Source organism: Xyrauchen texanus, chromosome 34 (genome assembly GCF_025860055.1).
Source record: "Xyrauchen texanus isolate HMW12.3.18 chromosome 34, RBS_HiC_50CHRs, whole genome shotgun sequence".
NCBI lineage: Eukaryota > Metazoa > Chordata > Actinopteri > Cypriniformes > Catostomidae > Xyrauchen > Xyrauchen texanus.
In genome coordinates, this window is record NC_068309.1 from 40,462,444 (window position 1) to 40,490,112 (window position 27,669).

General features: G+C 39.4%; 1 protein-coding gene across 3 annotated transcripts in view; it reads left to right on the plus strand.

Moving 5' to 3' along the window:
- sec24a (SEC24 homolog A, COPII coat complex component) overlaps positions 1 to 27,669 on the plus strand; it is a 51,353-nt gene that overhangs the window by 10,996 nt on the left and 12,688 nt on the right. For all 3 annotated transcript variants that reach the window (XM_052103748.1, XM_052103750.1, XM_052103749.1), the window contains exons 4-13: positions 7,247 to 7,407; positions 9,422 to 9,603; positions 17,810 to 17,912; positions 19,748 to 19,874; positions 21,332 to 21,441; positions 21,927 to 22,039; positions 22,127 to 22,245; positions 23,754 to 23,809; positions 25,725 to 25,931; positions 26,451 to 26,574. In XM_052103748.1, coding sequence (XP_051959708.1) covers positions 7,247 to 7,407; positions 9,422 to 9,603; positions 17,810 to 17,912; positions 19,748 to 19,874; positions 21,332 to 21,441; positions 21,927 to 22,039; positions 22,127 to 22,245; positions 23,754 to 23,809; positions 25,725 to 25,931; positions 26,451 to 26,574 — 1,302 coding nt within the window. The remainder of the gene's footprint in view (positions 1 to 7,246; positions 7,408 to 9,421; positions 9,604 to 17,809; positions 17,913 to 19,747; positions 19,875 to 21,331; positions 21,442 to 21,926; positions 22,040 to 22,126; positions 22,246 to 23,753; positions 23,810 to 25,724; positions 25,932 to 26,450; positions 26,575 to 27,669) is intronic.

The following is a 27,669-nucleotide window of genomic DNA, read 5'->3' on the forward strand; positions in this document are numbered from 1 at the left end:
TAACTAAAACTGCCACTGTTGATCTAAAATGAGATCTAATAGATTCTACCTTTTAGATTATTTCTTTTGAAACTGAAACATTTTGTCAAAATATAACATTGTGACATAATTTTGTAAAGGTGATGATGTATAATATCACCGTGTTGCTCTTTTCCTCCTCAGTGCTGTTTGGCAACCCTAGTCAGCAGTTCTCTGCAAATGTCACTTAAACATGTCTGTCATAAGCCACGGGCTAGTAAAAGTTCAGATGTCACTTGTCTTTGAGTGAGTTGTGAAGGAGACATGCGTGTTGTGCTGCTTCAGAATTCACTCTGAAGGAAACAAACATTATTTGGCTGCCGTGCCTCCATATGCCATAGTTCTATTTACACTACATTTAACAGGTCAATGCTGATTTTGTTAAACTTGCCCACCGTCTGTTTCACAACTTTCTCAGTTTTACAGCAGATGTGTTTGTGGTCGAGAGCTTGCATATTTAAATTTGAGAACATTGTAAGTCAAGACACAATATGAGAGTAAATAACACAAATTATTAATATAATCAACAAACCTGTAACAAAATGAGGTTGTATATAAATAGTTAAGGGTGCAATCATACATTATGAAAAGACTGTCAAATAAAATGTTGAATATTCGTAGAATTGAAGAAAAAATGCACATATGAATGGTAAAATGAGCAGTCGAATTTTGGATTTAAAGTTCAGACCGATTGCATTCTTGGGCTAAATCATAAAACACAACACGGGTGTCTCGAGACATGCTTTAAAGGCTGGGTTTCCTATTAAACTGACAGCAGCTAAAAAAAATGCATCGCTCCTGCACAAGACGCTGAAAAAGGCGCAGTGCAACAATCAAAGATGTTCTTCTAGCGCATGCTTTCATGTGTTTTTTTTTTTTTTTTTTTCAAAGACTGACTCATTTGGAGTGAACGGCCACTTAGGTTATGGTCTTGGCGGTCGTGTCCTGACTGTAGCTGCTCATATGCTGAAAACACCGACATTGTAATGAACGTCACGCGCTGTGCTTGTTGTAGAAGACTGTACACATTTACTATGAATCACTCAGCAACTGCAGACTAGATTTATACCATTAAATCACAGCGTTTTACACTTTAATAATCACAATATAAGAGGTGTGAAACTCACAACCGAAAAGCTTTCACATGAAAATAAAAGTTCTGTACAGAAATGTATAACTACTGTATAGTAAAATGCAGTATTTACTGTAGTAATAATAATTACATTTAAGAAATATCTCAAGCAGGAGTGCTTTTTTTCTAAATATCTAAATATTTGTTTTTTTTTAAAATAATTTTTTCATTTATAATATGATGTTCTTTTGTGCTGCACTTTATTTGACAAAAATGTCAAATTCTTTGTGTTTCAGAAGAATTTGATCTTTACTGATTAGATCTTTACTGAAGCACTTCATTAGGGTGTGTGTGTGTGAGAGAGAGAGAGAGAGAGAGAGAGAGAGAGAGAGAGAGTTACGTTTAAAGAAACATTACATTTATTGCTACTTCTGCTACATACTCAGTAATGCAACACTCAGTCCTCCTCGATTTTTGGCTTCTAGCAGGTGAGGAGACTTTGTTTTTTCCTGGGATAGCAGCAGTGGTGTGAGAAAATAGCCCATTGAAATCAAATTGCATGAATGAGTGATTCTTTAATTACTCTCTGCTGTTTTCTCATGACAAAGAAACTTGAAGCGCAGCCATGCCAATATAAATCGCTTATTTAAAGTAATAAATCATTCCCCAGCACCTGATTGGAAAGCTGAACCTGCTGGGCCTGGACACCTCCCTCTGCAACTGGATCCTGGACTTCCTGACTGGGAGACCTCAGTCAGTCCGGATTGGGAACAGCATCTCCACCACCACCACACTGAGCACTGGGGCCCCCCAGGGCTGTGTGCTCAGTCCACTGCTGTTCACTCTGCTGACTCACGACTGTGCAGCAATGCACAGCTCGAATCACATCATCAAGTTCGCCGATGACACGACCGTGGTGGGTCTCATCAGCAAGAACGACGAGTCAGCATACAGAGAGGAGGTGCAGCGGCTGACGAACTGGTGTAGAGCCAACAACCTGTCCCTGAATGTGGACAAAACAAAAGAGATGGTTGTTGACTTTAGGAGAGCACAAGGTGAACACACTCCGCTGAACATCGACGGCTCCTCTGTGGAGATCGTCAAAAGCACCAAATTCCTTGGTGTTCACCTGGCGGAGAACCTCACCTGGTCCCTCAACACCAGCTCTATCACCAAGAAAGCCCAGCAGCGTCTCTACTTTCTTCGAAGGCTGAGGAAAGCACATCTCCCAACCCCCATCCTCACTACATTCTATAGAGGGACTATTGAGAGCATCCTGAGCAGCTGCATCACTGCCTGGTTTGGGACTTGCACCGTTTCGGACCACAAAGCCCTGCAGAGGATAGTGAGGACAGCTGAGAAGCTCATTGGGGTCTCTCTTCCCTCCATCAAAGACATTTACAAAAACACTGTATCCGAAAAGCAACCAGCATTGTGGACTGACCCCACACACCCCTCACACAAACTCTTTACCCTCCTCCCGTCTGGCAAGAGGTACCGAAGCATTCGGGCCCTCACGGCCAGACTGTGTAACAGCTTCTTCCCCAATCCATCAGACTCCTCAATACTCAGAGACTGGTTTGACACACACGTGTCCTGAGTTGCACTTTAATTACTGTCACTTTATAACTGTCTGCTACCTCAATAACTGCTATGTGCATAGAACATTATCTCATAGTATGTTATGTTTACATTTTTAGAAACTGTCATCTTTTTGCACTACTGAGTACTGGTCGGCGCTGCACTGTCTATTGTCCTGTTCATTGTCAGTAATTTGTTGTACTGTCCTGTACTTTTTGCACATGTTTGCACGTGCACTTTATATAGGTATATGTAGGTTTTTTTATATAGGTATTTTATTTCGTTGTGTTGTCTCATGTGGTCCTGTGTTGGTCCTTTGTTGTTTTTATGTAGCACCATGGTCCTGGAGGAACGTTGTCTCGTTTTGCTGTGTACTGTACTAACTGTATATGGTTGAAACGACAATAAAAACCACTTGACTTGAATAAAACTTTAGCCAAGACTAATAAATAAATAAAAAAACTTGAAGCAATGTTCACTTAATTGAGAAAGTCTTCAAGGAAACATGCAATTGTTTTAATATATTATTTGCATTAATACATTTAACTTCGTTAAATAACCTAAAGGAGTGTGTTCAATAGCATATTACCCCTTTTTTTGGTATTGAAATTGGTGTCCAAAATCGAAGAGGAAGGAGACAACATAAGTGATGCATCTTAAGCAGACGGTAACGCAAAAAAGTTTCAATTGTATTAGAAAAGTACAAGCCAAGAATAGTTTCATGTTTTATTATTAGTGACTGGTTAAGTGCTCATGGAAAAGATGTATTTTTAGCCGTTTTTTGAAGACAGAAAGTGAGTCAGCTTCACGGATGGAGTTGGGAAGGTAATTCCACCAATGTGGTACGATGAAGCAAAATTTTGGGAAAGAGTTTTGGTGCCTCTGTGTTGGTACAACAAGGTGACGTTCCTTAGCTGACCGCAGGCTTCTGGTGGGAACGTAGCTCTGCAAAAATGATTTTAGGTATGCTGGAGCAAACCCAGTGACTGTTCTGTATGCCAGCATCAGGGCCTTGAATTTAATACGTGCATCAATCGGCAGCCCGTGAAAAGAGAAGTGGTGTAACATGCACTATCTTTGGTTCATTAAAGACCAGACGTGCTGCTGCATTCTGGATCACTTGCAGGGGTCTAATTTTGCATGCAGGTAGGCCTGTAATGAGATCATTACAGTAGTCCAGTGTAGTTATGACTGAACAAGAAGTTGTGTGGCATGTTCATAGAGGAAGGGGTCTTAGCTTCCTGATAATGTAGAATGTAAATCTACATGTTTGTGCTGTCTTTGAGATATGGTCTGTGAACTTTAGTTTGTTATCGATGGTATCACTAGATTTCTGACCATTTTGGAAGGCATTACTCTAGATGAGTAGATACACCAGCTTCACGGTGATGTTGTGTTCAACAGCAGGGTTGGCTGGAAAGACAAGTAGTTTGGTCTTGGCTGGGTTAAGTTGCAAGTGGTGTTCCTTCATCCAGGCCGAGATGTCTAACAAACAGGCAAAGATTCCAGCAGTCACTGTGGTGTCATTGGGCTGGAAAGACAAGTAGAGCTGTGTGTCAGTGGCGTTGTAGCAGTCGTAAAGATGTGAGAATATGAACTGGCTAAATCCTTTGACTTGATATTTTTAGGCACTTGTTAACAGACAGATATGTTCTTTGCAGTAAACAAGTGTTTTTATCATTTGAATTTTGGTTTTATGTCACTGAAAATTGAGCCTAGTTTCTCAGTTCTCTGTTGACAGCTCTACATTATGGAGTATTTTAGTTCAATTCTGTAAATATTTATAAATATAACAAGTATGCTCCTAGTGTGAAACTAATGCAAAGACCCAAACTATTTTTTTTACTTTTAAAATAGTTACACTTTAATGTTAAATGGACTTCTGTTTGCATTTGTAGGTTCTAACATGTGTAGCTGACATGACATTTCAAACAGTGAACAGCTTGTATCATTATAATAAATCGTTTTAGCAAATAAGTGAACAGAATAGCGAAATGTGATTTATTAAATCAAATGTAGACTCTCACATACAATAGTGTGAAGTCATTTACATGGATCAGCACTGTATAAACTAGAGATGCACCGATCAACCGGCCAGGGACCGGAATTAGCCGATTTTCCGCATGCTCTGCCGGATCGGTGACCGGCCGGTCAGCCTCACGTCTTACCGATTCCAAGCCGGTCCGTTTTGTTGCCAGCGGCGCAGGGAATAACTTCACAGCCGCTCGTAAACATATCATTGGCGTGGGAGATCTTTACTGTGAAGAATATATAAAGTTCGAAATGTGTAATAATTGTAAGGCCAAAGTAAACCGTGGGGGAACCACCACAATAACTTTCGGATCAACAAACCAAATTAGACATTTAAAACACCATCACCCAGCTGAAAATGCCCATTTTAAAAATGAAGCTAAAAAGTGGAAGCGGCTAAAGCTAGCCAGAGCTCAGAGCCAGTCACAAGTCAGCAGCCTCTCCTATCATTCCTTGGAATGAGCAGCGAAAAGACCAAAGCAAATATGAGGACAATTATGGAATTCGTGGCCCTGGATGTCCAGCCGTTCTCCATAGTTGAGGACAGAGGGATCAGAAATCTGATAAATTTCCTCGATACAGAGTAGGAGGTACTTTCTGACGTTGCGTTGCCCGAGTTGTTTAATCTTGTGTCATGTTACACACGCAGCCTGTTATCTGTCAACATTTGGGTACACAAATCCGGGAGAGGGGAAATGGGGTGCTGGATGGCAGAGGCAGGCTAAATACATACAAATTGTGCCTTTGTGATTTAACGTAATTCTTCCCACCGTGTCCAATATTAAAATCAGTGCGACACACATTGCAAAAGGCGTGGGCATTGTCGATATGGCTTCGGGACATGAAATTCAATTCTTCCATCCAGCCGTTGTTAAATGTACATGTATATTTATTTTTTTTCACCGGAGCACCAGCTGAGTCTTCTCCTCCCCTCTACCAGTGATGCTTGATTTAACATCCCGCGTCTACTGCCTGTGCAGATATCAACAGCGCAACTGGGTTGTAGGTTGCCAGGTTGTGGTCATAAATGATTTGTAATTTGTATGATATGTCGATTGTGTGAGTAGGATGCGTTTCATTCAAGATCTGGCAACTGGACTACCTTGGAATAATTGGTGTTATATAAAGCAACTCATTTGCAGTTAATTGTTATTTCTAACTCTTTCCAGTCACAGAGCACTTTATTTTGAAATAAAAATTATGAAAATAAAATTTAGCATTGAAGAAAGGTAGATTTTGTTTGTAAATGCGGTCAATAATAGTTCTTAGAAAATCTGAAAAAATCGGTATCGGCAGGTCACACTTGCAAAAAATCGGAATCAGCCAAGAAAATTGCAATCGGTGCATCTCTAGTATAAACATCTTCTGCACAATAGATGTGTGGCAAAAACATTTGTCTTAATATGGTGATTTCTATCTTCTGCTTTGTGTGTCAATAGGAAATCAAAATGTTCTCATTTTCAAACATCTCTTGTGCAAATAGAATAGAAGTAGTAGTTCTGCAACAGATTGGATGAATCTCAGAATCACTGAGTCTGGGATTACACGAGGATACAGAAGCCTAAACACACACAACTGTGTTCTGCAAGATCTCCAAGATGCTTAAACAACTTATAAAACTGTGCACAAGAAGTATGAAGTTAAAGAATAAATAGAAACTATTCATGACATTGATCTTTGAAAACATCCTCTTTAAACAATGTTTTTCACAACTGCCTAAAACCTTTTGCACCCCGCTCACGGCTTGCTTAATTTCTTTTCAGTTTTCAGTTGCATTAACTTACATGGCTTGTCAAAAGTCTGAGTAAAAACTCAAATCTTTCTCCAACCTGTTCGTATTGGATTGGTGAGAAAAGGATGTAACCAGACTGGATGTTATGCCTCCGGTCATTTAAGTGTAGGAGAACCCCAATCTCCTGAGGTTTCATTTGGAATTTGGTAAATAGTCTGCACTTATTAAGCGCCTTTTATTAACCTTAGAGGTTACGAAAGCGCTTTACACTGTGTCCCATTCTCACTTTTTACACCAATGACAGCAGAGCTGCCATGCAAGGTGCTAGCCTGCCATTGGGAGCAACTTGGGGTTCAGTGTCTTGCCCAAGAACACTTTGGCATGTGGATTCGTGTGGGCCGGGAATCGACCCACCAACCCTGCTGACCCGCTCTACCACCTGAGCCACAGCCACCCCCTATTTTGTGATGTTTGACTTTGTTTCAAATGTTAGATCAGAGCAGGACATTTTCTCATCAAGGTCTTCAGTATCAGGAAATGCTCGCTGGTCACTTGAAGAGCCACAAGAGCCCTCCTCAGTGACCGAATGATATTTAAAATTCCTGTTGTTCGACCCATTAACTCAGCTGAGAGGTGAGGCGGTCAAGTGTTTAACATCCTTCTGCTGGCAGACTCAATTGAAAGCTCTGACTCCCTTCAACTGGCGAAAGATGGCGTAAATGAAGCTCACAAGGGAAAATCGTCTAGTTAGATGGCGGCTTTAGTCTAGAGTTTTCTCCCTGTTAACTGCCACTGTTTTGCTTCTGTAACAGGACCATATTCAGCTCAACCAGGAGCAATGAACAGGCCAATGGGCACTGCTTACCCCTCACTGCAGCCCGCTTACCAGAGTGTGCCTGCGCCACAGAAACCAGCACACATGCAGCCTGCAGCGCAGCCGTACAGCACAGCAGCTCCACAGCAATACCAGCAGGTACCTGACGCAGCATCGGCACATCTGCAAAAGCACCTTTCTGCCTCATGCTCCTAATTGATACTTGCCCTGCCAACATCATCAAATGATACATATCATTTTTAGCAACACATTTCTTACAACATACATTTCTATTTTTCATTTAATTTTGAGTTATCTTTACAAAAAAATAAATTAATTTGCAGTAATCTAGCTGGAAATTACTGTAATGTAACTATGGAAGCTATCGATTCATTCACAGACTTTTGCATAAGATGCAACATTTTACTGATTTCCAAGATGGCCTCATCTGTCAACCAGCTCGTTAATGTTACCTTGATGACACATTTATCCTTTGAATTCATGTGAAATGTGTGTTATGAAAAGCACTATTCAAATAAGTTACTTGACGTCCATAATCAGCACACTTAAGACATGACAACACAGCACTGACCCTGTCAACATACTCCACACTCTCATATCAGGTCATCCTTATTGAGTCCTGCATCTGCAGCTTCATTAGTAAAGGGTTGTTATTTTCTGTTTTGTACTAATGTGTAGTGACTAGGGCTGAAACAATTAGTCAACGTTATCAAAAACGTCGAGAAAAAAAATTGGCGACAACTTTTCATTGTCGAATAGTGGTTTGATGTCATTTAACGTAACATGAGATCATATGAAACTCCAATGATGACGAGAGACAGCAGCACTACAGTTCATGACTTACTGAGGAGAGGAAGAAAACATGTCCAGATGCTCTAAACTTTCCAAACAGCTTCAGGTGATGTAGTGTCAAGTATTTACTTACCAAATAAGTAAATACAGAAGCACTCTCGTTGTGGAATAAGCAGAGTCGGAGCTCTTTAAAGGAAACACCCCGGCGTTATATCTTTAATGCAGTCATATTTAATGCGCTATAGCTTTATTAATGTTCAAATAATAACCAGATCATGTAAATGACTACAAACTCTAAAACTGGCATTTCTCTGTGCGTTCAGCTCCTCTTCTATGAGTTGTGCAAATGTCCCGATCTAATAGGGAGAGATTGAAACTGCACCCGGCTGATGACACTCATCCCCAGAGCATGCATTTGCTGCAGCTGGATTTTAACGTGATGGCTCACGACTTATTGAATCATAATAAGAAGCTTTATTAATAAGAGAGTTTTTTTTTGTGAGTTAAAGATTGATTGAAGTGAACCGAAAGGTGAGAGAGGTGTAGTCTTTATATAACTGCAACAAAATCAGTTTTTGAGTTGGGTTTGCTTGTTTTCCAATACAAATCTAAACTAACTCCTTTAAAACAACGTATATTTTCTTTAGCAGCTATACTGCACAAGACATTTTTTTATCGGAGAATGCTGAATATAATATTACAAATATTTTATAATATTGAAAAACCGCATTGACCTGAGAAGCAGCACATAAGATATTTAGACTGGCTTTTAGAGAATAGATCTTGAATAGAAGTATATTTTGTCTTAACTGCACTCGCTGAAGTATAACCAAGTGAAAAACAAAACACTTCTATTAAGATACATTCTTTTAAAGCAAGTCTAAATCTCTTATATGTTGCTTCTCAAGTAAATTGATCTTGTTTTAAGGATTTTTAGACAATTTTAAAATGGAAAACAAGACAAAAACACTTGATAACAATAGGATTTTTTACAGTGAATTTCTTTACTGAATTAAACATTTAAATAAGTTTAATAAGTCGGGGCACAAGCTGAATAGTCGATTAAGAGCTAATGATTCACCGTTGCAATAATCGCCCAAATAGAATCAGAATCCGCTTTATTTCCAAGTATGCTTACACATACAAGGAATTGGTCTTCGTGACAAGAGCTTCCAGTGCACAACAATACAAAAACACGAATAGTGGAATAATCGTGAGATTAATCGATTATCAAAATAACCGTTAGTTGCAGCCCTACTTGTGACTAGTGTAAATGGTAAAGGAACATGTTATGGTTGCTATTTCTGGACTGTATTGTGTGTGTGTGTGTGTGTGTGTGTGTGTGTGTGTGTGTTTCCAGCCATCTGTGAGCACGGCTCAGCTCAGTCCATCTTTAGCAGCATTAAATCTGCAGTCAGAGATGCCTGAGGCCCTGAGGGTGGTCAACCTTCTTCAGGAGCGCAACCTGCTTCCTCCCGGAGCGGTGACGCCACCCACCCCCTGCCTGCCGCAAGACTTGCAAAGACTCAACTGCAGCCCAGAGTGAGTCACATTTACATGCACTTTCAGAAAACATTTATTCCATGGATTTTGCAGAAAGCAAAGTTCTGAAACATCATGCAAGTGAGCGTTGATTTCCTTCAACCGTTTAAGGGATTAAGAGAAAGCAGTTTAACACATCAAGGTTTCTCCCGGGGAACGCTGCTTGCGTTCTAACAGGTTTTTTAAGAGCGCCCATAAGCGTGAACAGATCGGATAGCAAACGTCGTAGCATGGATCCCAACAATAATTGAACAGTGCAATTCATTTTAACATTTATTTCTCTGAGTACAGTGGGAAAAGCACACATACTATATACAATACCCATTTATACACACCAATCTAAAATATCGACAGTCCCTTAAGTTTGCGTATATGTGTTGGTACATTGGGTGAATCCCAGAATTTTACGTTATGGGGGAACCCCACTATTCTCATCTGCAGGTGGCGATAGAAAGTTAAGAAATCAAACACAGCATCAACTGTGGAATATCTGGAAATAATGCAGAAGCAACGGATAATAAAACGGATAAAAAAAAAAGCGAAGTCTTCCTCGAATGCCAAGTGTCACGGGGAGATTGCTGTGGAGAAAGCTGCTTGAAAATGAAATAAAATCCCTTTATTGTCACTCAACCATATTCACAAGTGCAACAGTGGGTGAAAGCAACATAGCAGTATGAGAATTACAATAACCATCTGATTTACACAACACAGTTTACACATAATATACAGTATACCCAAAATAATGAGACTGTATACAATAAAAATACTCTAACCGCCACCCCCCCACCCCCATATTATATAACATATATATTAGTAAATTGCATTAATGAATGTGCACGGCATTTTTATCGTGGGCACTTATAAATACTGTGAATACTTACAGACACCTTTTATAATCCAGTCTCAAATTCACTCTGTCAGTAGGTGGCGCTTATGCAGCAGAAATCTAGCTGTTACCATGGTAACGGCCCTGCTTTATTACTTTATTAGTTGTTATACAGAGGTAAGATGAAAAGAAAAATGCCATCAAAACTTAAGACAGTCAGTTCCCTTCAGAGATACATTTATATAAAAGTGAATTCTATAAAAAAAGGGCTTTAGTTAAAGTCTTCAGAATCACTATGAGAGTCATTCTGTATATTTTCTACTTGTCACGTTTTAAATAAAGTGTTGTGACTGCAAATCTGCCCGTTCTGTTTTTATATTGTCAGCACATGGTTATGGTATATTGTTGACTGTTGAGAAGGGTTAGAAAAGGCTCACACACATTTAGAGATGAGATTAATCGTGAATAATTTTAATTTACTGACAACCTCAAACATTTGAACAGTAATTTTACATATGAATCTTTCTGGATAATGAAATGATTGTGGTTTTTCAAATGTCTGGTGGAATTCGAGGTTGTGGTGGTTGTATCGGATATTTTTGCGTTTATTTTCATACTTTTATTCACACGGTCCAATTTGAAATCTTTATATGCAAAGGAGATTATTTTGGGAACTGGAAATCTGTCATTTTGGTGCGTTGTGAGCGCAGCGGTAACTGCGCAGATGCAGATCAGTGGTGCTTGCGGGATTACAATTTTGCATATGAATTAATTGTTGTCACAATATTTTTTAAACACATTTCATTACGGTTTATAAGAAGTTATTGAAAATAATAGTAATAAAAACATTCAAGTCAAGTCTCGAGTCACTGGTTCTCAAGTCAAAGTAATTTTCTTCATTTAGTCACGCAAGTCACAAGTCCTAAAATTTGCGAGTCAAGTCATGTAACTCGAGTCCTCCACCTCTGCTGTATGACAACTTTTACAATACATCACTTATCTATGATAAACACGACATGAATCTGATTAAAAAAAAGAATAGGGAGACATGATAACAGAAATGACGATTAAAAAGTTATTTTCAATACATTGATCACCATTTTAAATCATAATGTATGAAACAATTACATTCAAATCAGTTTATGTGTGGGGTCTAAATTTCCCTTAATGCCGACAGAACATTATTGTTGTGCATAAAACATGTTGAAACAATGCAAAGAATGCTAAATACGCAGGATCACTTGGCACGTCATGTCCTCTATAATAGAGGAGGTTGAGCAGGCATGGGAAAAGCATCACACTCATAAACTAATAATTCCCCCAAAAATGACAATTCTCTCATCATTTACTCACCCTCATACATCTCACAGATGCTCAAGAGTTATGATTGATGTGGTGAGAAAGAGATCAATATTTAATTCATTTTTTTTTACTATTCTCCTCCCTGCTCAGTGAGTCTCCACTTTAACTTTCACTTTATTCTTGTGTTTTTGGTGATTCACTTGCTTCATGCATATCGCCACTCACTGGGCAGAGAGAAGAATTTCTAGCAAAAAAGGATTAAATATTGATTTGTTTCTCACCCACACCTGTCATACCAATGAAGTCATGGATTAAACCACTGCAGTTGTATGTATTACTTTTATGCTGCTTTTATGTGTTTTTTGGAGCTTCAAAGTTCTTGTCACCATTCTCTTGCATTGTATGGACAAACAGAGCTGAAATATTCTTCTAAAAATCTTCATTTGTGCTCTGCAGAAAGAAAGTCATACAAATCTGGGATGGCATGAGAGTGAGTAAATGATAAGAGAATGTTCATTTTAGTGTGAATTATTTCATTAAATAGCACACGGGCGGGCGCACAGTGTCCCCCTTATGAGTTACAATGTTCCACATTGATTTAGTTCTTGTCTCTTTTAAGCCCAGAAATAGTTGTGTTCTCATTCTCATGCATGATGCACAATGTTCTGAAGTTTGTGACCGGTGGAATATTCTGCTGAAGTATTGCTCTGCAAATGTTGATACTTTTCTATGTTTATAAAGGCTAATCATAATTATAAAATATTTTATCATCTGTACTTTCCTGTTAAATTATTATACCAATTCACACACATTCTACATCAGGGATCAGTATTAAAAAAGCTTTCAAAAAATATTATTATTAAAAATATCAATGTTTAAATGTGGATCTGGAGAAGGCGTATGACCGGGTCCCCCGGGAGAGACTGTGGGAGTATGGGGTGGTGGGGGGGGGGTCCCTTCTTAGGGGGATCCAATCCCTGTACGTCCAAAGTAAGAGCTGTGTCCGGGTCCTCGGCACGAAGTCAAGTTCGTTCCATGTGGGGGTTGGTTGCGCTTTGTCACCAATCCTGTTTGTGATATTCATGGACAGGATATCGAGGCGTAGTCGGGGTGGGGAAGGTGTGTGGTTCAGTGGGCTGGGGATCTCATTGCTGCTTTTTGCAGATGATGTTGTCTTCATGTCATCATCGGTCCGTGACCTTCAGCTCTCACTGGATCGCTTGGCAGTCGAGTGTGAAGCAGCTGGGATGAGGATTAGCACCTCTAAATCTGAGGCCATGGTTCTCAGCAGGAAACCGATGGAGTGCGTACTCCAGGTAGGGAAGGAGGTATTGCCCCAAATGAAGGAGTTCAAGTACCTCGGTCTTGTTCACGAGTGAGGGGACAATGGAGCAGGAGGTTGGCCAGAGAATCGGGGCAGCGGGGGCGTTATTGCACTCGCTCTATCGCACCGTTGTCACGAAAAGAGAGCTGAGCCGAAAGGCAATGCTCTCGATCTACCGGTCAATTTTTGTTCCTACCCTCACCTATGGTCATGAAGGCTAGGTCGCGAGTACAAGCGGCCAAAATGGGCTTCCTCAGAAGGGTGGCGGGCTTCTCCCTTAGAGATAGGGTGAGGAGCTCAGTCATCTGTGAGGAGCTCGGAGTAGAGCCGCTGCTCCTTTGCGTCGAAAGGAGTCAGTTGAGGTGGTTTGGGCATCTGGTAAGGATGCCCCCTGGCCGCCTCCCTAGGGAGGTGTTTCAGGCACGTCCAGCTGGGAGGAGACCTCGGGGAAGATCCATGACTAGTTGGAGAGATTACATCTTCACACTGGCCTCGGAACGCCTCAGGGTCCCCCAGTCAGAGCTGGTTAATGTGGCTCGGGTTAGGGAAGTTTGGGGCCCCCTGCTGGAGCAGCTGCCCCCGCGACCCGACTTCGGATAAGCGGTTGACGATGGATGGATGGATGTTTAATTGTATTACATTTAATACTTTTAAAGCTCCAAGTTATTCAACCAAAAGAAGTGAGTGGTTTTCTCATTTCCTTGTTAATGTTGTTTGATTAATAGTCTTTATATGACAGCCTACTACACAGTGCTCAATTCGGTTACATGTACATTTCTAGTCCAACATTTTGTCCCACTGTTTAAAGTTCACTTTAGACATAAACAAATGCGGATACATTATTGCCTCCTAAAGATGGGCATTGGCGGAATTATGAAATGTATTTGACCGGTTAGCCGCGAAGAATTAGCGCTCTTGGAGCACACGTGCATGTAAAGCGTACAAACATTAACCACCTGTCAATCAAACAACACGCAGCTACAGACGTCAGGAAATAAAAAGTAAATCTTTAATATTGCATCTAGATCAACCAACTAGTGGTGCTCTTGCTATCGCGATTGATGTAATCAACACCCCTTGTTCTAGATGTAGATCATAGGCTAAATATAGAAAACAACTCAAAAGTTTGATCGAGGACATCTCTCTTTTTTTCTGATAAACCTCTAGATAATTTTATTGCCCAGCCCTATTGATAACATTACAGGAATCTCTCACATTAGCATGATAATCTCAGTGATAGTTAAATTACAGGCTATGCTATAGACACGCCGAAATATGAAATTTACCTTTGTATGTTTCTTCAAATTAGAGGTAGGATTAATGCTGATATCTGGCTTGAGCAAGTTAAACTCACATGACACGATCAAGCAATTGTCCTTTTTCAATGCGAAAAGCTCTTTTAGGCGCTGCTGTGATGTTCATGTGTTGAACTGAGGCATCCTCCACAGTTTACACCAGTTCTACAGCTGCCGTTCAAGTTTATGTGTGACTTGATTGCATGGGAGTCAAGAGACTCTCCCTAGCCAATCGCGTTGATAGATAAAAATAATATTAGGACAGGGAAGTAGCGAACTCAGATGGTGGGGAAATTGTGCAGTAAAAGTACAGTTACAGGACTTGATGTACTCCAGTAAAAGTATAACATTTTTAAACTAAGTACAATTCCTGGGAAAAACTACATTACAATAACATGAGTATTTGTAATTCGTTACTTTACACCACTGGTGGTGGTTCATTCCAAACTTCCTCAGTCATCTCAGGAAGAAGAGGCGCTGCTGATCTTTCACAACGGCCTCAGTGTGGACGGACAATGTGAGTTCCTCTGTGATGTGCTCCATTAATGGTGATGGGGCTGTGTTCTCTGTCCTTCCTCCTGAAGTCCACTACAAGCTCCTTGGTCTTACTGACGATGAGGGAGTGGTTGTGCTCCTGACACCAGTGTGTCAGTGTGCGCACCTCCTCTCTGTAGGCTGTTTCATCATTGTCAGTGATCAGACCTACCACCGTCGTATCATCAGCAAACTTAATGATGGCATTGGAGCTATGTGTTGCCACACCGTCATGTGTGTATAGGGAATACAGGAGTGGGCTGAGAACACAGGATTGTTCTGAGGGTGGGTGCTTCCTGTTTCAGTTTCAGCCTGTAAGCGGGCAGAAGCAGAACAGAAGAGTGGTCTGATTAGCCAAATGGTGGGCGGGGGAGGGATTTTCAGCCATCCCAGAAGGGAGAGTAGCAATGGTCCAAAACCCGGTCCCCTCGTGTGTTGCATCTGATGTGTAGGTAGTATTTCGGTACTATTGACTTGAAGTGGGCTTTGTTGAAGTCCCCAGTCACAATAACCCACACCTCAGGTTATGCTCACTTATACTCTCATTCAGTTCCTTGAGTGCCCGGTCTGTGGGGGGATGTACACAGCGGTGATAATGACCACTGTGAATGTCTGGCACCAAGATATTAGCAGCATATCCTTCAAGTCCTGTATGTTGTGAGGTGGAGCTGCCATGGATTGGACTTGTTGGTCTAGTACATCTCACAGATGCTCAATCGGATTGAGATCTGGGGAATTTGGAGGCCATGGCAGCACCTTGAACTCTTCATCATGTTCCTCAAACCATTCCCGAACAATGTGTACAGTGTGGCAGGGGTGCATTATCCTGCTGAAAGAGGCCACTGCCATCGGGGAATACCTTTGCCATGAAAGGGTGTACCTTGTCTGCAACAATGTTTAGGTTGGTGGCACGTGTCAAATTTATATCCACATGAATGGACAGACCCAGGATTTCCCAGCAGAACATTGCCCAGAGCATCACACTCCCTCCACCAGCTTGTCGTCTTCTCACAGTACATCCTGGTGCCATCAATTCTCCAGGTAAACTGCACACACACGTACTCCGCTTTCCATGTGATGTAAATGAAAGCGGGACTCATATGGCCCGGCAACACTCCACTGCTCCAAGGTCCAGTTCCGATGCTGGCATGCCCATTTTAGGTACTTTCGACATTGGGGTTACGCATCATACAGCTCCGTATGCAGCTGGGTGCAATGCACTGTGTCTTGTGCCACATTCCTCCTGTAACCCTCATTAAAACTTTCTGTGACTTGTGCCACAGTAGATCTTCTGTCAGTTTGGACCAGACGGGATAGCTTTTGTTGCCTTTGAGCATTGATGAGCCTTGGTCACCCAACACCCTGCCGTGAGTTTGTTGTTTGTCCCTCAGACCACTGTCGGTAGGTACTCAACACTGCTGACCGGGAGCACCCCACAAGCATTGCTGTTTCAGAGATGCTCTGACCCAGTCATCTGGCCCTTGTCAAAGTCGCTCAGGTCTTTACTCCTGCTCATTTCTCCTGCATTCAACACGTTGACTATGAGAACTGATTGTTCACTTACCATCTAATCTACTCAGACCTTTACACGTGGCCTTGTTAGGAGATGATCAATGTTATTCTTGACACGTGTGTGGTCATAATGTTTTGGTTCATCGGTGTACAGTGCATGTAAACCAGCACGCTGCATTCTCGCAATAAGCCGCTTTCTGGTGTCCATGTAAACAGTCACTGATGCTTCATTTCACTGTGTAACTACACATTGTAAAGCCATTAGTTCCACTGATTTTACAGTACTGTTGCTTTTCCAGTAATAAGCTATTTTCTCTAGTAGTGTTGTAGTTTATTTATTTTAGAATATTTTGTTGCGCACGCAGCTTTAAAGCCGAGTGATCTGAGGCAAGGCACTGGCCTGTCCACGCACCTTCATGTGTAGCGGGTCCACTTAAGCTCCTCTGCGGAATTTTGAATTTTCTTCTTTTTTTTTTTTTTTTGTAGCAAAAATCCTACAGCGCACCATTAGACTCATTTCATGATTTTTCAGAGCTGCAAAATTGATGAAAATATTATCAGAATTGTAATATGTTCATCTGATTATTAACCACAAAAGGCTGTAACTTAATACATGGTCTGTGTGCGCTAAAGAGTGAACAGTTTTCTGTTTTCCACCAAAATAAAGGCTCCAGGTGAAGTCAATATGACACAAATATATTATCAATGTATAAAACATCACTGTCAAAGCAATAATAATGATTATTATTCAGTATTATAACAATAAACTTGACTGGGGCCCACATTATTATACAGTATAATATTCAACTGGGTTTTTGCACACAAAAAATGTGTTAAGTAAAAATGTATGTAAATAATGCTTTTATTGGCCTTCTGTATTTTGGTGCAAATAAATGAAAGTGATTAAATAGCATTGTGTTCATTTTGAGATGAACAAGAAGCATGCCTTCATTCTTCCTGTATTAAACAGCCATTTCAGAACAAATAAATAATAATAATAATAGCGATATACATTGATTATTGTCAATAGGCTGAAAAGTATTGATATCACTTTTGTAGCAATATCGGCCTGCCCTAGTTATTATAAGGTGTAAATGTATCTGTTCAAATGCTGTTTGTCATAATTGATTTGAGATCCTCATTGTTTTGTGCTAGAGAAATATTGCAAAAACCCCAAATAAACAATTATAAGTGTGTGTGTGTATACTTTATACTTCACACGTATACTTTAATTGAATTTAATCATCTTATTTATATAGACATACTTTATATTTATATTGCCTCACCAATAGCTTCAACGTTGACATTGAAACTCTATTCATATTTTCAAATCAGTGCAATCTTTCCTAGCACTGGTGTGATTGCACTGGTTGTGTGTAGTGTTGATCACCGTGTGTGTGTCTGTCTCCTCAGGGTGTTTCGCTGTACATTGACCAGCATCCCTCAGACTCAGTCTCTGCTGAATAAAGCCAAGCTTCCGCTCGGCCTGCTGCTGCATCCATTTAAAGATCTCTCTGTAAGTCCAATCCTCTCACACAGTATTCATTCACCCGCTCATCACCACAATGAATGTGCAGCTGTACTGCTGTACTGATTCAGCACTAAACATGGGAATCACAAGGATTTGAACCATTCCTTAATTCTTTCTTTAGTGTTTACAGTAGGGCTGTTACGGTGGCAGTAAAGGACCAATCACATTGGTGAGCGGTGTTCTACAGTGGTTGAAATTACGCATTTATTTGTGAATCAACCTTTAAAAAGTGTGTCATTGAACACAAAATAAAAATGAAACCTTTTGAAAATATCACAAAATACAAAACGTTTTGGTTTATAATTTCTGTCTGTTGCATCATACAGCCTATCTTTTACATCCGTAACATGTAATGACTAAATTATTCCACATGGTCACATTCTGTTTTTATTACTAAACTCTGACTTGGATTCTCAGATGCATGTTTTTTTTGCGAGTTATGATATTTCCAGCTGCACAGAACAACCTCAATCAATCCAATCTCATCAATAAAATGGAACATTCAAACTGTTGATGAAAATATGATGAGAAATAAACAACACTGCATGATATTACCAATGCACTGACAATGTTTTAGATTTAAAGATTATTAGATTTTAAATAAAAAATGTAGATTTACAATGTTTATTCAAATGATCCAGTCATAGTATTTATTGTAAAGCTGTTTTTCGCCTGAACTGCATGTGGAGAGATGAAAGCGCCGATCCCCGCTAAACTTCAGCACTTTTTGAATCGCCTCTTTACAGTATATAAATGAGATAAACAAGCCATAAACAGCATAAATAATATTACAACTTGCATGTGCAATGAAGCGAAAGCAGATCAGCTCTGAGAGAGAGTATTGTGAAGATATCCCTAAACCGAAGAACTTTTAATCACTTATTTGTAACCATGTCTTATATATATATATATATATATATATATAGCCTATATGTGAACCTAATCGGCTACATCAACAACTTTAATATATTATTATAACTTAAATCTGAATCCATGAAGGCAGCGAATGCTAGATCTAGATAAAGCACATAAATGGGCCCAAGCCCTTTCTTGTGTGTTGACATGAATAAACTCTCCTCTGCGTGAATTAGTGAAGGCATTTCGACATTGTAACTTAAGTCAGGGACAAATGGGGACGTGCAGTTGGTTTGAGATGTGCGCCAAATGCATATACGCCATTACATATCAATGCACTCTGTAGTGCAAAATCAAGAGAAGTCTTTAAAAAACTGAAAATGAATACAGCCCTGTGATAAACAATCCACAACACCGATACTAAAGATGGAATACTTCATTATACTCATTAACTGACATTATTTCAGTAATCTGTTTCAGGATTTGGTAAGGTCTTTTATGCAAGTTGATATGTTTTCTTCACGTGCATAACTACACCGGTGGCACGGTTGTCACGGCAATGCACGCAGCCCTAGTTTACAGACTTTTTAATGTGGCACAAATGCAATCCAATAAGTATATATTGAATAAAAATATTTTTGTATTGTTTTTAATCCTCTTTTATTCATTCGGTTTCTTTGTGTACTATATAATACTACATATTAGCACAACTCGTTCTGTGTAACTGTGACTACACAATAAACAAGCAGTCTCTACTTAAACTGATGAAGTGTCATGAGTCTTAAGGACACAAATCAGTACTTCAGTTTCATTAGAGTTGGAAAAAAGAACTTCTATTTCAGTAAGCAAGATTAATTCAGTAAATGTTGGGTTGTTGCTTCTCAATCTTCGTCAGATCCAAACATGCATCAAGTGCTCTGAACTGACACTGAAGTGATGATAATTCAAGGTGTCTGTCTCTTTAGCAACTGCCTGTGGTGACGTCCAGTACTATCGTGCGTTGCCGCTCCTGTCGCACATACATCAACCCGTTTGTTTCCTTCCTGGACCAGAGGAGATGGAAGTGCAATCTGTGCTACAGAGTCAATGATGGTGAGGACACACGTGAGCAACATTGACAATGTACGATTAGACTATGGGTGTAACGGTTCTCTGTAAAATAACGAACCGTACAGTTTGCCTCCCACGCACCGCGGTTCACAAAGTTTAACGATGCATCTGGAGCACAAGGTTTGGTGAAAGAAACGGAGTCAAATATACAGTTCCCACCTCTGCTAATGCATCTGTATGGCTCTGTAGGTAGACGAGCTCCAGCTGTGTTTGATGACATCACAGTTCTGCACACGTTGCGTGTAGTTGAAAATGGCAAGTGGTTCTCTGATAGACAAGCCCCAATGCTTTTCTCCTTTCTGGAAACATTTTCTTTTACTAATCAGGCACTGTATACACAGGAGTGCTGTATACTGGTAACATTTATGTAAAAAATGTGAGCGACGGTTTAAAACGTGCACGCGAGTTCTTCCTGTTTCCTTGCGTAGCTGTAATCTATCGAGCATGCGAGCGCCAATAATGCGCTTTGATTTATGACATTAAAATGCCGCTATATTAATACATCATCAATACATGATTAATCCTTTAGGCCGACATCACCTGGAGAAAGAAAGGGCTGCAGGTCAGCTGAAACTACCCAAAATCCCTTCCGTTTTTAAGCAGGCACTCAGTGCTAACTCTCACAGATATGAAACGATAACGAAAACGCTTTTCGTTGCCATATGTGGGATTTCCACATAAGATTAAAATACCTGAGCCACATTATCACAATATCCCTTGCATCCATTTTTATAGCAAGGTTTTCCCTTTTCGGGTGATGTAATGATTCTGAATGTTGAACATATTTTAAGTTTGAAATGCATTTATCATTAAAGTTCAGGTATTCATTTTAAAAGTTTATTTGATAATAAGTCACAGTAAAAAAAATCATGTTTTTGATACATTTAAACATGGTTTTACAACTGTAATACTGTAGTTTCCATATAATATAACTTATATTTGACTATATAATGTAACCGTGACAGTAACCATGTTGATTTTGTGGTTATTATGATTTCACTACTAATATCATGTTTAACTATGGTTACTGCAGTTGTCAAACCATCATTTTTATTAAGGGCAACCCTGTTCAAATAGAGTACTCTTACTTTGGATTTGGGAGCAATATATATATTTTTTTTCCTGAACATAACAAATATAGAACTGTACCGAAACCGTGACCATAAAGCCGTGATACAAACCGAACCTTTGAGAATTTTGAACCATTACACCCCTAGATGAGACAATCGCCTTGCTTTACATCTACCCTGCACTGTTTTGGTGTTGACATTTTGGTTCCCATGCTTTTCCATGTCATTGTTTCGATGACTTTACTATTATTTTAAAATGTGGAAAAGTACTATTAAAGAGGAAGTTGGCGTGACTGGGAGTGTTTTAAAGGAAAGCTTTGGGGATGCAGAAAATGTTTTTTCTCACTTAAAGGACTGCTTTAATTTCAGTTCCAGAAGAGTTCATGTATAATCCAGTGAGCAGATCGTACGGAGAGCCGCACAAAAGGCCAGAAGTTCAGAATGCGACCATTGAGTTCATTGCCCCATCAGAGTACATGGTACATCCAGAATCACACTGCACTCAATACAGCTTCCTGTATTTCACACATACTAAATGGGATGATGGGAATATAGGAAACAAAGAAACATAATCAATTCAAATGAAAACACTTGTGTTTCTGATTCAGAAGAATCGGTTTATTCAGTGTATTATATTTGATGTTTGTGATTAGGAAGAGTTTCGATGCAGTTTCTGAAAGCAGACATGAGCGAGTGAGACGAGGGATTAGAAGTGTCATCCATTAACATTACCAAACTCTAATAATTAAACATAGGCCTATTGTTTTGGTCTATTAGTACGAAATGCATTAACATGTTATCCCAAAATATATGAGTGATCACATATTGTATATAGTTACATAAAGTGATGCATTACATACAGATAGATTTCAATATACAAAGTGACAAGCATTTAACAGCCTTTATAAAGGTGAAATGACTATGAAATTCTATTGAAGCTCACATTTGAGATTTTTTGGTGCAGTTGAGACCGCCTCAACCTGCTGTTTATCTCTTCATCCTGGACGTGTCTCACAACGCCGTGGAAACCGGATATCTGGATGTGGTCTGTCAGTCTCTTCTCGACAACCTGAACTCGTAAGTCAGCAGCATTAGCCGTGTTTTATACAGTGTGGAGATTCAGTGAGCTGTATGTAATCGTGATTATTTATGATGATGATGAAGGCTTCCTGGAGACACTCGGACGAAGATCGGCTTCATCACGTTTGACAGCACCATTCATTTCTACAACCTGCAGGAAGGACTTTCACAACCTCAGATGCTCATCGTGTCGGACATTGAAGGTGAATCGTGACTTTCATATTTGTATCTAAATCAATGGTTCCCAAACTATTTTACACTGCGGCACTCCAACCGCTGACAAATAAATCAGCAAACACGCAATTGAAAACCCTTTATTTAAAAAGTTTAATATTGAATTTATATTAACCAATGAAATTCAAATAATGTATCCGTCAAGAGTTTATCCTAAACATTTCTTCTAAACAAGTCAACAGTGCTTTTAGGTTTTTCAGTAACAGCAGCAATTAAACAGCAAAAAATGCAACTTCTTTTGTGATTATTAGACATTTAATACAGCCTGACTTTGACTGAAGAGCAGACCTGTTATTGAAATGTATTGGGCTTAAAGCAGACAAGGATGTTCCTTTTTTCTTATTCAATATTAAAAAGAGGCTTTTAACAGCTGCAGCAGGTCTATTAGACTGCATTTACATATTGGATATTTAAATAAAATATGATTTTTGTCCTGTCTGCATTACTTAAAGGAATATTCCGGGTTCAACACAGGTGAAGCTCAATCAACAGCATTTGTGGCATAATGTTGATTACAACAAAAATGTATTTTGACTTGTTCCTCTTCTTTATTAAAAGCAAAAATCTGTGTTCCGGTGAGACGCTTGCAATGGAAGTATATGGAGCCAGTTTTTTAAAGTATAACCACAAGGGGGCCTGGGTATCTCCGTGAGTATTGACGCTGACTACTGGAGTCAGGAGTTTGAATCCAGCATGTGCTGAGCGACTCCAGCCATGTCTCCTAAGCAACCAAATTGGCCCGGTTGCTAGGGAGGGTAGAGTCACATGGGGTAACCACCTCATGGTGGTGATTAGTGGTTCTCGCTCTCAATGGGGCGTGTGGTGAGTTGTGTGTGGATCGTGGAGAGTAGCATGAGCCTCCACATGCTGTGAGTCTCCGCGGTGTCATGCACAGCGAGTCACGTGATAAGATTGACGGTCTCCGAAGCGGACGCAACTGAGACTTGTCCTCCACCACCTGGATTGAGGTGAGTAACCGTGCCACCACGAGGACCTACCAAGTAGTGGGAATTGGGCATTCCAAATTGGGAGAAAAAGGGATAAAAAAAGTTTTATCAGAAGAATTAATGTAAGTGCTTTTATAAAATGCTTCACATTTCTGTCTTTAAACCCTCAAAATAGGGAAGACAAATGCTGTCAATTGAACTTGTATTGAACCCGGAACGTTCCTTTTAATCCTTTAATGTAATACCTTTAATGTTTACATTCATATCACGTCAGGACAGCGCAGATTTTCTATCATGTTTTTTTTTATGCTCTCGTAATACATTAACGGCTGTGTTTACATTAGTATTGAGTCAAGAAGCACATTTGACTGATCAAGTATGCAGCTGCAATCACAACGGCACATGAGCTTGTGGCTATTCAAATATTAAACTGAGCAGAGATTACGCGGCACCAATAGCCAGTCAGTTTCGGAACCACTGGTCTAAATAAATGGGAAATATCAGAGCTCAGATTCTACTTCTTTCCTCAGATATGTTTCTACCAACACCAGACAGCCTTCTAGTCAACCTCAACGAATGCAAAGAGGTGAGCAACTTCACACCTTCAGTATGCTGATACTTGCTTTTTATCTGCAACAATCTATGCTGATAGTTTATTATTCTTTTGTGTTCTTCTGTGATCGCTGCTTGGTGAAATAAAATACAATAATAATGTGAAAACAATCACTGACATCTCGAGGGAACTTGCTGTATCTAAATCTGTCATCATTAATAATATTCATCCATATTTTAATTCTCACTTCGATGCATACTTATTTTGTTTTTTATTAGATAAATCAAGTCTCCTAAATTGAAGCAAGGGCTTCGCGACTATATAGAAGTGTGCACACTGTGTCTCACACTTCATATCTTGTGAATATTTATTACCCTTATTCCTCATTAAACCTCATCTGGTGTGTATATAGGCTATAGTGTTGCTATAGGTAGGGTTCGGTACGATACCAGCCCTGCTTCCTCGGTATCGATACTTACTCGATACGTAGGCAACAAATAAAAAAACGAAATATAAAGACAATTACTTGTCTAAAAGAAATGCATAAAGTCTTATAAATACAAATGATGCCTTTTCTGTTTTAATTGTTCTGGATTCCATGTTAAATGTTTTCATTTAAATGGTATGATCAAATAATGTTTACTCAAATATATACTGTACAGCTTTAATCAAATGAAAATATATTTAAATACACACACAAACGCACACAACAGAGTTTTACAGTATTAATGAAAACAGTGAAAAAACTCTGATTATCTTCCAGGACTGAATCACAACATGCTGATATTCATGCAACTAATAATGTCATCATTTAATATTATATTATTGTTACTATGATTGTTATTGCGACTGCTCTGAATATTACACTTGTACATTTAATAATATTTTTCTGTCGTAATGTTTTCAATTTCACGAGTCCAGTTGAATAGATCTCTTATTTCAGCAGGAATTTTATTTTGAAAGATCTTTGAAGTTCCTCCTGTTTGTGAAGTGTTTGATATATCAAACTTCCTGTGGCTAATGAGCTGAAATATTCGAGCTGCGAAGGATTGCGTGCGTGTGCATAACCGTGTGTGTGTGTGTATCAACAAGATGGTCTCATACAGTTTATCATTTTTTGGTATCACGATATTTTGGAAGTACCGGTATACCTCGCAACCCTAATAGGCTATAAAAAAGCTTAATTTGGTATATACTTCAGTATAGAGCATTTCATAATAAGAGTCCCCAGTGTGTTTCAGTTTTCATAGTTAAAAGTCCAGCATTTACGACATTTGTGAAAAATATTTCTTACCTTGAAAATGTTTTTATTTATTTATTTTTTATGGATGATGAAGTTAATTGAAGGTTAAGTGCACACGCATGTATTCAAGGTGCAAGGAAATTATTTTAATACATTTAATTTGATGGTTACACCACTTGACATTTTTTAAAGGTGTGTGTGTACACTGTATTTTAAAGATAATTTTGTACAAATCCAAATGACTTTACAGATCTTTATTGTAAAGGGTTTAAACAATGTTTTTGATACTTCAATGAACCATAAACTATTAATGAACACGCACCTGTGAAACGGTCATTAAGACACTACCAGCTTACAGACGGGAGGAAATTATGTTCTCAGTTATAAAAACTTAGAACACTAAAGAAACCTTTCTACTGACTTGCTAAAACAGCAAAAGAAAGATGTCCAGTGTCCCTGCTCATCTACATGAATGTGCCCTAGGCATGCTGAATGAAGGCATGAGCATGAGGGGCGGTGTTTCACACCATTATCGGACTCCGCTTGTTGTCATTGCTGTGCATTACAGGGAAGACATCCTCCTCCCTCATGTCGTACCCTTCCTGCAGGCTCATCCTAACATGACTCTCCAGCACGACAATGCCACCAGCCATACGGCTCGTTCTGTGTGTGATGTATTAAGATGCATAAACATGTGTGTTTTAGTTAGTTCAGGATCTGTTGAGGAGTTTGCCACAGATGTTCAGCAAGACGATGGAGACTCAGTCAGCTTTGGGTCCAGCGCTGCAGGGTGCATTTAAATTACTGTCGCACACCGGAGGGCGAGTGTCAGTGTTCCAGACTCAACTGCCAGCGGTGGGCGCCGGATCGCTGAAGCCCAGAGATGAACCCAGTCAAAGAGCTGCTGCAAAGGTTTCACAATTACAGCTTTACAGTCTTGTTTAATAAATTAAAGTCAGTGATTGATTGGCAATGTACACTTATATTGTTGCTTTGTGCAACAAAAATGGTCATCATTTTGTGTTTAATGACCATTTTCCAGATATCAACTGACTGTTTTTAAAAACAGATACGGATTGAGTGTCCGATATGGTGCTGAACCAATTTTGTTCCATTTTCTGCTTTTTATACACCGTAATAACTAAATAATCATTAGATGCAACAAAAAGCATCATATGCATTATGAATGTGTTAAGGAATTTCTTTTTATAGGGTCAGTTTATGCAAAATGAGAAAAATAATTTACTCATGTTGCTCCTGTATGACATTCTTCAGTAAAACCCAGAAGGTGCTGTAATAAACTGTGGAGGAAGTTCAGACATTCACATCAACACTTATCTTTAAATTTCAAGGCTGATGATTTAAATAATTCTCTTCTCTGGCTTTAAAATGTCTTTAATTGTGTTGACTGCTGTGTATTTGTACCATCAGGACATCCAGCATCTGTCTCCTGCGACTGATTTCTATAAGAAACTGGCTCTGGACTGCTCTGGTCAGCAGATCGCTGTGGATCTCTTCCTGTTGAGTGCTCAGTACTGTGATCTTGCCTCTCTGGGTCAGTCACACACACACAACTTCCTCTGCAAAACTACACATTTTGTCTGAACCAGTTGTTCTCGACTGTCTGGTCGCAGGTCTGCTCTGACCATGGGTCTCGGACAGCAGGAGAAAAACACAGCCATTGATGGTTATCAGTTAAATAAACGGGCTTATCAATGCTTCCCATATCTTTTGTTGACATTAAAGGCATTGGGTCCAATTACACTCTATAGTACTTTGGAACAAATTCATTTGTCACTCGGTAGAAGCTCGTCAAATTAGACAATGTGTCACATGGCCACATCCTCAAAAACCATCAACAGAAAATTCCACCCAGACGACATTAAATACAGATTCACTCACATTTGTGTCAACCACAGTGAATTTTTGGCTGCCAAGGGCATGAAAACATAGAAACTGGAGAGAAGTTTACAACCAAACGCTCAAACTCTAAAGACAAGCTTGAGTTTCTCAAAAGAAAGAATACTCAACACAATCTGAACACATCATAATGAATCCTCAAATCCATTTCCCTGATTGATTTGAAGGACTTTTTCATTCACTTTTTTACAATGAACTATTTTGGTACTATTTAGCCACCACTTGATGACCATGGAAAAATCTGGGTCCTGAAGAAAAACTCGTTGAGAATCCCCGAGGTTAACAATAAGTCGTTCTTTAAGAGAGAGTTCACCCAAACATTGTTCACTCACTCATGTCATTCTAAACCCCTGTTACTTTCTTGATGTTGGGCAGAATCTTGGTCACCATTCACTTTCATGACGTCTTTTATTAAGGATTTTGTTTTCCATTCAGTGAAAGTAAATGGTGACTCAATTTTGAAAATTTCTCAAACAAATATATTGTCATTTATTTTCAATCAAATCGAGCTTCATGTTGGTTTCACATTCCAATAATCCATCAGGATTTGCTATCAGTAGAGGCACTGAACTTTGTGCTACCTATATAACTATATATTCACAGAATAATGACAGATGACTTCATTAAGGGGGCATCTTCTCTCACATTTGAAATTGCTGGGGTAAATTTGCCCCAAATATCCCTTAAATTGGAACCCTGTTTAAAAATGTTGTTGGTGATCTGAGGAGTT